General features: G+C 39.2%; 1 protein-coding gene across 1 annotated transcript; it reads left to right on the forward strand.

Annotated features, from left to right (window-relative positions):
• The first annotated feature begins 11,548 nt into the window (after positions 1-11,548).
• LOC147607275 (uncharacterized) lies at positions 11,549-13,048 on the forward strand. Its single transcript, XM_086790520.1, has one exon. The coding sequence runs from the start codon at positions 11,625-11,627 to the stop codon at positions 11,943-11,945; it is 321 nt and encodes a 106-aa protein (XP_086646646.1). The 5' UTR covers positions 11,549-11,624; the 3' UTR covers positions 11,946-13,048.
• The last annotated feature ends 1,535 nt before the right edge of the window (positions 13,049-14,583 follow it).

The raw sequence follows: 14,583 nt of genomic DNA on the forward strand, positions 1-14,583 counted from the left end.
CCTTTTGAAATTTTTCATAGCGTGCACTTTTTCTACAGATTCACGGGCTAGCCAAATCCAACAAATAGTCAGACCAAGGCCACAAAGGTCGGTAAGGGAGGGTAGCCTATATCAAAGAGAGGGGATCTGACCCGAAAGGCAAAAATCTTTGAGCACATGAAAGTGTAGATTAACGTTCACGCCGTGAACCTTTATCTGACTTTTCATGCTGTGAACCATTCTTTGCAATTCCACGACTTTAGAAATAGAGCGATAGAATCGAAAGCAAAATCAAATTGGGTTGACAAGTAGCTTATCAAATCATACATACATGCACTTAAGATCTGGAAAACTCATCGGAGACAATCTTACACCTGACGATAGTGCATCGAATCACCCAAGATCTTCCTATCAAAGAAGTTTGGGATTAGGACATTTCGCAAGCACACATTTGAGTGTTTTAAGAAACTTGACCACTGCTGAAACTAGTAGCGAAGAGTCCATGAAAGAAGGGTTGAGATACGTTGGGTTTGGGGAAGAGGAAAAACCACACTCCCCAACCAGGTCCAGTGGTATCATTGATATTGCCTAGGGATTTTTTGGTCTCCAAACTAGTCACGAGACGAAGAAGTGCAATCTACGGGCATGGATCCATCAACTAGCGCAAGACTCGGTCCACGACAAGAAGTACCCATCCAAATGTCAAATTCTAGGCTATCGAATACTAGCACCCCCCGAATAAGACGAGACATAGAAAGTGCAGCCAGGATGGGTTAAATATTCTTTCCCACCAACCGATGAAGTAGAGTTAGACCTCAAATGGAGCGAGGTGGAACGACAACTACGAGAATCGAGCTTGATACTTGAAGGGCGAGAGCTGAGCAAAAGGAAGCGGGAAGTTTTAACCCACTACAATCACGAGGGAAGGAACTAGAATTGGTTATGGAAAGAAGTGAGGGAGAAATTCCAAACTTGGAAACCATAAACGAGGAATCTAGAACGGGTGAAGGGTTTACAACCATAGAAGAGAAGGGTAACCTAGCAAGAGTGGTGGGTGAAGTAGAGGACTGTCTGTACACCAAAAAGGATATTGAGCAGATGATCAATCACCCTACGTTCCTACAAGACATGGAACTTTTGAATCTGCAAAGACATACAGAGGTGACTAATGATGAGTCACTCCAAGGTACAGTGGCTGGACCATCCCATGGACCATAAATACCTAGAAGGGCCAATACAGGAAGAGGACGAGGTCTAGGAAGGAGGGAGCAATTCCTCAAAGGCCTAGGATAGATCCAACCATGGACCTTAATGTACCCACAAGGACAGACCTGCTAAATATGGCGGCAGAGATGGTCCGGGGAATGGTCAGAGAACCAGGCATTGCTCTGGAATCTCAACCCTCCTAGATGAAACCACATATCATTTCCAAACTTGTCCAAAAGTTCTCTGGGGATGGGGATCCTATCCAACATGTAGAGATTTTTTAATCCACATGTTAAACGTGCGGGCCAGTCTAGTGATGTGACGATGATTCATGCCTTCTCACTGACCTTGGAAGGAAAAGCTCATCATTGGTTCCGAACCCTCAAGCCTGAGGATAAGGTTAACTTCACAAGACTCAAGAACGTTTTTGTGCCCAGTTTTGCCCGAAGTGGTGATAGATGGAGCCCTGTGGCAAAGTTACATAATATCAAACAAAAGGAAGTTGAGTCGATGAGAGACTATGTGTCTCATCTAAAGCACTTAAATTCAAGGTGCAAACTTTGGGAGAGGTTAATTGATGTTCAGTTATTGCCTTGCTTCCAGAGAGGGGTTAGAGACCACAGAATGCATGATTACGTGGTACTAGCCTGACCTGCTACTCTTGATGCATGTTGCAAACTGGCAATTGAATATGAAGATAATATGTTGGAATTGATGCAACCGGAAGATGTCAAAACATCTTTAGCGAAACTATGACTTCGCATGTCTCGAGCCACCAAGAAATTGGAACTCGAAGCAAGCAAGTCGGAAACATGATGGTGGATGAACTCAGGAATGCCATATTAGAAAAATTGAAAGTAAAAGAGGGAAGAGAAACATCTGGGCATGGGCTTAACCATCTTAACCCCTGCAGGGAATTGGTGTGGTGCTCTATGTGCAAATTAAATCACACTACCACCAAGTGTCCACATTTAAGAGCAAGGTCATTTCTCTATTATGCCCACTATGTAAAATTAGGAAATCATGACACTTCAATGTGCAGATATGCAAGATTTCACTCAGGGACCGCTTTGTCAGCCCTTGCCCATCGTACCGACGAAAGCACACCATTTTTCACCATACCCAGGCTGGTCAAGACCTGGGCAGGTTTTTGCCACGTGAGTCGTCCTTTGAACACTCCCCGCCAGCTATTGCAACCGAACTTCCCTTAGAAAACACATATACCAAATGCTCCCTCAAGCATTTTGGCGTAAAACAGTCCTTTAAGAAAACAGGGTTCTATGTAAGTTTTCAGTTTTGATTTTCTTTTGAATACAATGAGTATATCTTAATTTCGTATCCCAAGACTTCTAGATCACAGGTCTGGATTCCTAAGCAAAATTCCTCGAATTCTGAATTCTTGATTCTCATATTAAAATCAAAGGTCTCAACTTAGTTTCAGATTCAGTGGGTGATTTGAGTGTAGATTATTGAACTAGTCACATCATCTTTTCTTGAAACTGACGAAGGAGTTACGTTTTGGTCATAGTCTGATTCAGGATTTGAGTCTGGAAAGATTTTCCCTGAACTATCTTTCTCGATGGGTAATATTTCAATTATTACTTTACTGAATTTCATTCATTGAGTATTTTGCTTAACTGAATTCAAAACTAGTCACACGAATTCCTATGAGGAATAAATTAATCATTCATCTAAAATTTTGACTTTGATAGTTTTTCTGAATTTTCTCATTACCATCCTAGAGAATATGAAACAATATAATTTTCCTTCATTGAGCATTTACTTATTCATTTTCCAATATTCATGGGATTTAAACATAGGATTAAAGAGAACTCTTATTTTGATATAAAAATTTTGTATGTATCTATTTATGCATAAAATCCAACTTCTATGGAATTAACACTTTTATATAAAAGAAAAATCCTTTTATGCATTAAAAAAAACAATTTTGATGAAAGTAACACTTTTATAATAAAAAAATTCTTTTATGCATCATTTTATGCATAAAAATCAATATTGATGAAAGTAACACTTTTATTTAAAAAAATTCTTTTATGCATAAAAATCAATTTTGATGAAAGTAACACTTTTATAATAAAAAATTCTTTTATGCATCATTTTATGTATAAAAATCAATATTGATGAAAGTAACACTTTTATAATAAAAAAATTCTTTTATGCATCTATTTATGCATAAAAATCAATATTGATGAAAGTAACACTTTTATAATAATAAAAAAATTATCCAATATACATCTTTCTATGTATAGACTTTAAATCTAATGAAAATGACTCTTTTAAAAAAATAATCAATATGCATCTTTCTATGCATAGAACTTAAACCTAGTGAAAATCACTCTAATATAATAAAAAAAATAATCAATATGCATATTTCTATGCATAGAATTTAATTTTAATAGAAATAACACTTTTATAAAATAAAAATATTTCTACTATGCGTTTTTCTTTTCCTAGAATGAAAATAACACTTTTAGAATACACAAACGATGGGGATTACTCTTTTTGAATAATAAAAGATAAAACTTATTTCACAAAATTTAAGAAAATTTTTCCATAACCTCCTTTGTATGGTTGACCATTTTTCAAAATTTCCTAACCTTAAATTACTTAAAAATTATCCCCAAATGGTTTAAAGCATTCTAAACTAATCAAATTCCACTTTTAAAAGAGAAACAATATGAAAAGTTTAACTCAAACAGTTTGATTACTTATTTAGGATAAAGAAAGGTTGAATTTAAGAATGAAGAGAGGGGGAAAGCCTTTCCAACAAGGCATAGCATCAATTTATCATTTTAAAGATAACAAAAATTAGAAAACCATTAAAAGAATAAAGAAAAAGTAGGATTTCTAACTTAAATGAATTTCTGGGAGCTTTCCTTTGGCTTGATGGTTTGAGGGATCTACTCTTATTTGCAACAAGAGTGGCCACCAATTCTTATTCTTAATTGTTAGCTGATTGAGACCTCTGTAGTCCACACACACAGAGTCTTAGCATTCCATCTTTCTTTTCCTGAAAGAGAACTCGCGCACCCCAAGGTGAAACACTGGGTCCTACAAACCCTTGTTCTAACATCTGTCTAAGCTATTCCTTGAGTTTTATGGCTTTAGGAACTGGCATTTTGTACGTGCGTAGGGCTACTGGCTAAGCTCTTGGGGTCAATTCTATCACATGATCTACTTCCCGAATTGGAGGCATCTCTGTTAATTCTGCTGGGAATAAATCATCATAATCACTTAACCATTCAGGTTCTTTAGCTTTGAGTCTATTGGATTCATTTTGACAACATAAATGAGCTGCTTCTTTCTAAGTCCTTTTAGTAACTTAGAAGCCTTTACTAACTGCTGCTGCAGACTTGGGGATCCTAAAATTTCGATTCCTTGAACTTTATTTTTGTGGAGGTCACGGAAGGAAATGGTTCCATTATGACAGTGAATGTCAGCTTGATTTTTATGGAGCCAATCCATTCCAAGGATCTTGTCGAAAACTCCCAAAGGTATAACTGAGCTGACAGCAGTCAATTAAATTCCCATCTAGATTGACCTGAATAGGATCTGTCTCAAGGTGAGTGAAAAGAATCTTCCCACTTGCCAATTCAACTTGCATAGGTTTCCCTGATTTCTGATTTAAGACTAGCTTACGCAAGCATCAGGGGAAATGAAAGAATGAGTACTGCCTGAATCAATCAAAAGCTTAAAAGGCTTACCCTGATACTCAGCTGGAGTATGAATGATGGAGAATTGACGGTTTGGCCCTTGGTTTTCAATTGCTACATAAATCTATCCTCTCTCTTTCTTCCACTACTTCTGCTAATGTGACTGCTCTGGCTACTGCTGCAGTCTGAGGTGGAACTCTTTCTCTTTGGTTGCCCCAATTTTGGGAAGGACTTCCGAGGCTACTCTGGACAGAGGCAGATGGCTGAGCTGGAGTTCTCCTGGGATTTCCCTGATTTTGACGAGATGGACCCTGATTTGACTGATAGGAAGGGGCCGGTCTCTGCACTCTCGGTCCTTGACTTCTATGTCCCCTTGACATGGCAGGAGTCGGGCAATCTTTTAGCTCTGGTGAGGCCAAAACCCTGGCATCCAAAACACCGGTTCTCATTTCTCAGCTCATCCCTCTGAATTCTTGAAAGAGGTGGGACTCCTAAGAAAGTGTTTTGTGGGAAGGGTCTTCCTTCACTTCTAAATCTCCCAGTATCCTGATTCTGAATTGGGCGTTGCTGCCTCTTTGGCAGAGGAAAGTTTGAAGTACTTCCCGGGGTTTGGAATCTTTTAAAGTTAGAGGGTGCACGCTTTAGTGGGACCTTAACAACAAAGGTTTTGGCAAAGTCTTTTGCCATTCTTACTGCTTCAGCCATTGAGACAGGTTTGGCATTCTTTACTAAGGTGTCCAATGGCTCGTTCATTCCTTGAATGAATCTCGCCATCAGCTGCTCTTCATCCAATTGCGGGGAATATTTGAGGAGAAGGGCAAAAGCTTGATGGTACTCTTCAATTGTTCGGCTATCCTGCTTTAGTTCTAAGAACTCATTCATTTTAGTTTCAAGGAAGCTCAGAGGACAAAACCTCTTTCTGAGGTAAGCTTTAAGATCGGTCCAGGTCTGGGTATTCCGATCGAGACGGTTAGTCTCGTAGTGATTCCTCCCGTTTCCACAATCTTTAACCTGGCGAGAGCTATCTTGCTTCTCTCATTGTAGCCAGTTACATCAAAGTATTCCTCCATTGCCTCAATCCACTTTTCCACTACTTCACATAACCTACTCTCTTCACCCTTGAAGGGACCACGTTGGATCTGTGCAGGGCTTTTAGAACATCCGGATGTAACTCTTCGTCATCGGTTAGAGGATCCGGTTGCCTTGCACAGGCTGCGTGCTTCATGACTCTGCCAAAACGAGATTTTCGTGAACTTAACTTTGACAATAGATTTATGATTATTTAAATTTTGTAATTTATTCTTTAAACAGATAATTATTTCATCATACATCATGAAACAAGATTTACTCTGATAATTTTATTAACCATATTCACAATCATGAAAATAATTTAGAGTTTTTTTGCAAAACATCGTTTATTTATCAAAAGTTTTCGATATATACATAGAGCATCATGGCTCCCAAAGTCACTGCCTCAATCGTATACACATACAGAAGCGAAACTGCGAAGGAGACATGCCATGGTACACACGATTCATTACAGAAAGAGGTGCGATAATTCTACTTCTAGGGATAAAGCGGCTAAGAAGCCTAGAAATTCGGCATGAAATTCTGAAGTTCCTGGGTGAATGATCAAAGAGTTGTACAGAACAAGCCCTAGCCTTATCAGAATCATGGCTAAGGAAATATTTTGCCTGAGCCTCTGACGCTAACTGGTACTGACATTAATACATCATCCTTCATAGAACCACATATACTGGCGTCGCTCAAGAGGATCAAGAAAGTAAAGACTCTCAAAATGACGTGCGAGTCTCACTCTGCTTACTCAGGTCGTAGCAGAGTTGATGAGGTGCTCGAATGCAAAGGCTATCATATCCTGACTCTGGGAGAGTTCAGGAATGCCAGATAGATTCGGGGTATCCATCTATAAATTTCCAATTCAATTTATGAGTTTTCAGTTTTTGAAGTTCATTCAACATAAATTTAACAAGCGAAAACATTATTTCCCAGATTTACTTTAAAATTTCTAAGCAATTTCTGATGTTGTTACGTAAATTTACAACAGCGCTCTGATACCAACTATGAGATCCCATTGCCCCCTCCGCGCACCGGCGGATTCCCGATTGCCGGAAGCAACTCCCTCTTGTGTGGGGTAGGGTTTCCCACTCGGGGCCTCGTCCTCGAATGTCCGGGCATGAGACTAAGCTGGTGGTCATTCTGAAAATCGAAATCGGGAAAATTTTCCATGCCCGAAAAACGGGGACGATTCCATCATTTTTATTTTCTTAACTAATTTTTTTCTAACGAGGTCAAGATACTGAACTAACCTTCATCTGATTAAATCAGATAGAAGGGAAACTATTACAAACTTAACTTGAATGAATCAACGCTTTTTTCCTAATTGAATCAGGCACAGCCGTTGATCTATTCATTAGAGAAGTCTTCAGGCTTTTATTTAACTACTCGAGTTCTAAGCGTATTTCTATTAATCAATTTTATTATTAAAACTCTACAGATTCTAACCTAACCCCATCCGGCCCATGGGTTAGCCACCGCCCAACCATTGAAATTGGTAGAACCAGACAAGTACTCACCCACCCATAATTGAATGCCTTTCTTAACTTTTGCTTTAGAATACAGATACGCACACACTCCTCTTTAAACTTTAACTTATAAAACAATCCATTGACAAACAATTTCCATTCAATCCTTGTTTCTCACAAAACAGTATCACTCTGGACTCTCCGTTGAGACCAGCAGGTCAGCAAAACGAGATCCAGTAATAGATTACAATAATTTTCTCGTCATCATACATATATATATCTTCCACGACATACGCATGGGTGTCCTAAGCACCGCGAGCCCATGCATCGCCTAGTCAGAACCCTCCAAGATCCTCCTTAGGTGTCTTGGCACTTCAATCAGGGACCGCTTCGTCAGCCCTCGCCCATCGTACCGGAAGCACACCATTTTTCACCATACCCAAGCTGGTCAAGACCTGGGCAGGTTTTTGCCGCATGAGTCATCCTTTGAACACTCCCTGCCAGTTGTTGCAACCGAACTTCCCTTAGAAAACACATATACCAAATGCTCCCTCCAGCATTCTGGCGTAAGACAGTCCTTTAAGAAAACAGGGTTTCTATGCAAGTTTTCAGTTTTGATTTTCTTTTGAATATAATGAGTACATCTTAATTCCGTATCCCAAGACTTCTAGATCACAGGTCTGGATTCCCAAGCAGAATTCCTCGAATTCTGAATTCTTGATCCTCAGATCAAAATCAAAGGTCTCAACTTAGTTTAAGATTCAGTGGGTGATTTGAGTGTAGATTACTGAACTGGTCACATCATCTTTTCTTGAAACTGATGATGGAGTTATGTCTTGGTCATAATCTGATTCAGGATTTGAGTCTGGAAAGGTTCTCCCTGAACTATCTTTCTCGCAGGGTAATATTTCAATTACTACTTTACTGAATTTCATTCATTGAGTATTTTGCTTAACTGAATTCAAAACTAGTCATGAATTCCTATGAGGAATAAATTAATCATTCATCTAAAATTTTAATTACTACTTTACTGAATTTCATTCATTGAGTATTTTGCTTAACTAAATTCAAAACTAGTCACGAATTCCTATGAGGAATAAATTAATCATTCATCTAAAATTTCGACTTCGATAGTTTTTCTGAATTTTCTCATTACCATCCTAGAGAATATGAAATGGTATAATTTTCCTTCACTGAGTATTTACTTATTCATTTTCCAATATTCATGGGATTTAAACATAGGATTAAAGAGAACTCTTATTTTGATATAAAAATTTTGTATGTATCTATTTATGCATAAAATCCAACTTTTATGGAATTAACACTTTTATATAAAAGAAAAATCCTTTTATGCATCTATTTATGCATTAAAAAAAATCAATTTTGATGAAAGTAACACTTTTATAATAAAAAAATTCTTTTATGTATCATTTTATGCATAAAAATCAATATTGATGAAAGTAACACTTTTATAAAAAAAATCTTTTATGCATAAAAATCAATGTTGATGAAAGTAAACTTTTATAATAAAAATTCTTTTATGCATAAAAATCAATATTGATGAAAGTAACACTTTTATAATAAAAAAAATTCTTTTATGCATCATTTTATGCATAAAAACCAATATTGATGAAAGTAACGCTTTTATAATAAAAAAATCTTTTATGCATCTATTTATGCATAAAAATCAATATTGATGAAAGTAACACTTTTATAATAAATTTTGTTTTCTAATATACATCTTTCTATGTATAGAATTTAAATCTAATGAAAATCACTCTTTTATAATAAAAAAATAATCAATATGCATCTTTCTATGCATAGAATTTAAATCTAATGAAAATCACTTTAATATAATTAAAAAAAATCAATATGCATCTTTCTATGCATAGAATTTAATTTTAATAGAAATAACACTTTTATAATAAAAATATTTCTACTATGCATTTTTCTATGCCTAGAATGAAAATAACACTTTTAGAATACACAAACGATGGGGATTACTCTTTTTGAATAATAAAAGATAAAACTTATTTCACAAAATTTAAATTTTTTTTCCCATAACCTCCTTTGTATGACTGACCATTTTTCAAAATTTTCCAACCTTAAATTACTTAAAAATTATCCCCAAATGGTTTAAAGCATTCTAAACTAATTAAATTTCACTTTTAAAAGAGAAACAATATGAAAAGTTTAATTCAAACAATTTGATTACTTAACTAGGATAAAGAAAGGCTGAATTTAAGAATGAAGAGAGGGGGAAAGCCTTTCCAATAAGGCATAGCACCAATTTATCATTTTAAAGATAACAAAAATTAGAAAATCATTAAAAGAATAAAGAAAAAGTAGGATTTCTAACTCACATGAATTTCTGGGAGCTTTCCTTTAGCTTGATGGTTTGAGGGATCTACTCTTGTTTGCAACAAGAGTGGCCACCAATTCTTTAGAAGAGGGAATGGTCAAAAACTAATGAATTATTAAGAAATTCACAGTTTTTGGCTCTAGGGGAGGAGTAGAGTAACAGTGCATAAAATACTATTAAGCTTCAACAAAGGGGGATGCTTCTATTTATAGGAAAAAGTGAGCGTCTAACCAAGCAAACTGATTCTAAAATTTTTCAGATCAGTTTGGTCAATTTTTGACCATTTTTGGGTCAGGTTAGCTTACTTTTTGGAACTAGACTTGAATTAGGAGAGAGGAGAGATGAAATATCTCAATTTTTGGGAATTTAAAACTCCACCACACATGTGAAATAGGCGCCTCCTTCATGAGGGGGAATCCCCACTCTCTTGAGGTGTCAAAAATTCATTTTCTTAGTATTTCCTTTGGTCCTTAGTCCACTCTTCATCTTATGTGAGTATTTACTCATTTTTGGGGGGATTTTCTTTATTTCTTCTATTTATCTCCTCCACACATTTGGATGAATCTGATTGGCCCCTCAAAACCTTAATTTAAAATTTTTAGAAAATCTGGATCCCTAGGATAAGGCCTTTTGAACAAATTATAATTGATTTCTAATGCACCTTCTGAAAATCTTTTTGAGCTTCTGTTTCGGGGGAATTTATTTTAATAAGAAGATATATTTTTCTATCCAAAAATATCTAAAATCTGAATAACCTCTCTCTAGAACATTTTCTCTATCTAAGCCAAAATAGGTAGAAACAAGATCTTTTATATATCTGAAGAGGGATTTGATTAGAGGGGAAGATATTGGACATCTTGAGAGGCTGGGGAGAAATCTTACATCCTTCGTCTGCCTTTTCGTGCTGGCTCACAATGACATCGGCCTTGCCTCGTCCTCTCCTTGGTCGCCGCTAGCTTCTTGGCCATGCTCTTCGTCTTCTGCTACATCGAGATCAAGCGCATAGTTTGACGATAGCATCGCCTACAGTTCAAGAGATGATCAGTCGAGCATTGCGAAGTTATAATATACGTTGATGCTGCCTTCTCACGCTTCGCCAGCTTACCTAGAAAGCAGCTGCTGATGCATCCACCAAGAGCACCCAGCTCGGCACTAGTGTCATCATCATCGTCGGCCTTTTTGTGTTATTCGACGTGGAGGCTCACAACAACGCCGACCTTGCCTCGTCCTCTCCTTGGTTGCCGCCATGTAGTCTTCCTTCTCGCCCCTCTCTTCTACATCCCTCCCTCTTCTTCTCGCATTTTGTCTCACTATGGGTAGTCGAAGAGTGGCCGCATGTAGCAGAAGCAACCACAACTGCCGCCTTTGCAGCCCCAACAATAGCAATAGGGAGGGGCTGGCGGCCTCACCTTTCTTCATCTTCCCCGAACTTTCCTGCAGCGCTTCGCGCACCTTAATGTGTTTAGACTGCTCAACTGACACTAATTCAAAATTCAAATTCTAACTTCCAAGGCTACTCTAGGAGAAGAATCAAGAGAAGACACCTACACGTAGTGGGGGCTATTAGCCTAGTTAGATAAGCACCATCAAAGGTAGAATTTGTGGCACTTATAATTCAGTACACACTCTTTTTAATTTTATTTTTGAAGGTAGATTTTGTGCGCTTGTGTGCGCGGTGAGATTTGTCAGGGCACGTCACATGGGACGTGGATCAAGTGTAGCCGAACGTTTTTTTGTTTTTCTAGAGAAACAAAAACAATTTAAAGAAAATCTAGTGGTCCACAGTGATCTTTTCAAAGATCGCCAATTCCTCCCTCCCTCCTCTCTGTGCGTGGCTTGCTCCTGTCTGTCGCCTCTTCTATGGCTCCCCCCATCCTGCTCTCGCAGCTGGCTTCCGGCATCGGAGTGCTCGCCGGCGCCCTCATGGTGAAGTCCGTTCTAGACGCCCAGAACAGCAGCTCTGTCTCGTCGGCGTTCCCCCGCTGCCCAACCTGCAATGGCACGCGGCGTGTCCCCTGCCTTTGCACGCGCTGGTCGGACGGCGACGTTGGTTGTCGATCCTGCGGCGGCTCCGGCATGAGTACCTGCAACAGTTGCGGCGGCTCCGGCACCGGCCGGCCCATCCCCGTTGCCATCCGCCCCTCCTCTGTCCCTCGGAGCTCCGAAGCGCCGCCCTCGTGAACTGGCAAGGGTTTCCAGCATCTGCGTGTCAAACGGTGTGTAGTTGATGACGATACTCTCAAGCATTTGTACGATACGGAGCCCCCGTGATCTCCTTAATTACACTGTTGCTTTTATATTGTAACTATTTAAGCGAACCTCTACGTCGTCAAGTTGATCTTCACAGACAGTAGAGTCATCGGTACACTTAGGTCCTCCTTGGTGGTGTTGTAACAACAGCCATTTTTTAGATCTATGGATGCAGAGCTTTTCTGCAAATTTGTATACTTTTTGCTCTATGTGTGCATGCTTCCAACCCTTTTGCTCCCATTGTGCTACATGTGATGGAATGAAAACTAGAATTTATCAAGGTATGAGAGGCAAAGCTTCAGTGATGCTTAGACATACCTGATTTGGAGTGCTCAATGGATCCATTCTAGGGTAAAGTCCTTATATCCGTATTTTTTTCAGCACGAGTGACCGATGACATGACGAAGTCTTGCGGAAGGGAAGGCAAGCATCTCAAGTGTATATCATGTTTGATTTTCCATCAGAGGTAATGTTGCCCCTCTATACAGCAGGTGCCAGTACAGAGACAATAGAGGGCTGAGTGGCATCGCGCGGTTACTGTCCACTTGTAACACAAAACGTGCAAATCTCCCTTTGACGACTCCGGAACCCTACTCATCAGAAGAGAGCTGCTTTCGATTCTTGTGTGTGGTAATGTTTAGGGTGGGTATATCGTCTTATGGCCCCCTTACCCTCTGCATGCAGGGAGTTGTAGGAAGCCCTGGTGAATCATTCTCCACACAAGAAAGAAGGTTTCCCGCAATGGTAGATCTGTTGCTGTTAGTGTTTCTACACAAAAAGGAATAGTGTTCGTAGGTGCTCTCTTAGGGCTGATCAGACCCCAATCCCATGGGCTTAAATAGCATTTGTAGGTCACCCAGGGCTGATCAGACGCCTGTTATAAGGGTCCCCTGTCAATTTTAATAGTCTTGAAAGTGGATTTGGCCCACAGTTATCCAAGCATGACTACTAACACATCCTCTAAACTCAGCACATCATGCCACGCAAAGGAAACTTATGAAAAGTTTATATTGGCTTGGCTCTACAGTCGTAATGTGTTATTATTGCATGCCTTCCCTTGTAGCCTTGCATGTGAATTCTCTGTTGCTTCTATCTTTTTCTCTGAAAGGATTTGTGTTTTTTTTTTGACCTAAGAAAGAGTGAAAATGAAGATGGTTTTGACTGCAATGATGGTTCAGTATGATCGTTCGTTTCAAAGAAGATGCCTTATCTGTTGAGGCTGATTTAGGTGAAGCAGTCCTCTTGTCAAATGCTTACATTGTGGCATACTTGTGTTTCATTGCCTCACCTCAGATCTTTTCTGATGTGAGCTATGCCTATATGTGTGAATCTCACTTCTTCACACGAGAGAGAGAGAGAGAGAGAGAGAGAGAGAGAGAGAGAGAGGCCCAATGTACATGTGTGTTTTACTGTTCATGCGACATTGACTTGAAAAGGGATGGATGGTTCAACATCTGTGCGCTTCTGGTTGTGCTAAGGGTGGTTGCTAAAACCTCGGCACTTCGGACTCTTCTCTTGGTAAAATTTTTGCAAATCAAATCAATAGTTAGTGGTGATTGTATATCTGGAATTTACTTATCGAGACCTTTCCAATGATATATAGCATGATGAGAAATTTTGATTATTCAAGAAGTCTCCAAATTGGTGATGGCGTGGCATGATACAAGAAGTCTCCAAATTGGTGATGACGTATCGAGACCTTTTCAATGATATATAGCATGATGAGAAATTTTGATTATTCAAGAAGTCTCCAAATTGGTGATGGCGTGGCATGATACAAGAAGTCTCCAAATTGGTGATGACGTGCCCGTCCAATGATATATTGTGTTTTGCATCGTAGTCAATGTTACCTACACATAGAGATCTCTTTAGCTTGTGTTAATGGTTGAGGGTTGCCTGAAGTGTGAAAAGATGCAGGGGGGAAGAGAGCTTGAGCTCTTGCAAGCACACACACACTCACAAAACCCTAGTAGAGAACACACAAGGTGAGAGGCTGGAAATCTTCTTCTTCTTTTACTCAACACTCAACACACCATATATAAGATAAGAGTACACATAATATGAAAGGTACTCAACCAATACATACACGGGTTCTCTATAGTGTGAACCCAACTAAATGAGCTGGCGCTATAACTATGCCAGTCTCTAGAATAGCTGTCAAACAGCCTGTCATCCCACTGGCCGCATATCATCCATGATCTCACCAACCATGCCAGTGGTGTAAGTGTGGGGCCTATCCCCCAGGCGGGTCACCAGTGTCCACCGTCTCACTAGACGAGCTCGATATCTCAACACTCCCCCTTGAGCTCAATTCCATCTCATGTACACCAAGCAAAGCCCTGAATCTACGGAGCTTCTCTGTACCCAATGCTTTGGTGAAGATGTCAGCTACCTGATCCTCTGTGCTGACATAAACAAGGTCAAGGTCTCCTGCCAAGACCTTCTCTCTGACGAAATGGTAGTGGACCTCTATATGCTTCATACGAGCATGAAAAACTAGGTTCTTGGCCAAGTGTATACTGCTAATGTTGTCACAGAAAATAACTTGTCTATCCACTGATAGACCCAA

The sequence above is a fragment of the Cibotium barometz genome, chromosome 55 (genome assembly GCF_041138505.1).
Source record: "Cibotium barometz isolate CiBa-2024 chromosome 55, ASM4113850v1, whole genome shotgun sequence".
NCBI lineage: Eukaryota > Viridiplantae > Streptophyta > Polypodiopsida > Cyatheales > Cibotiaceae > Cibotium > Cibotium barometz.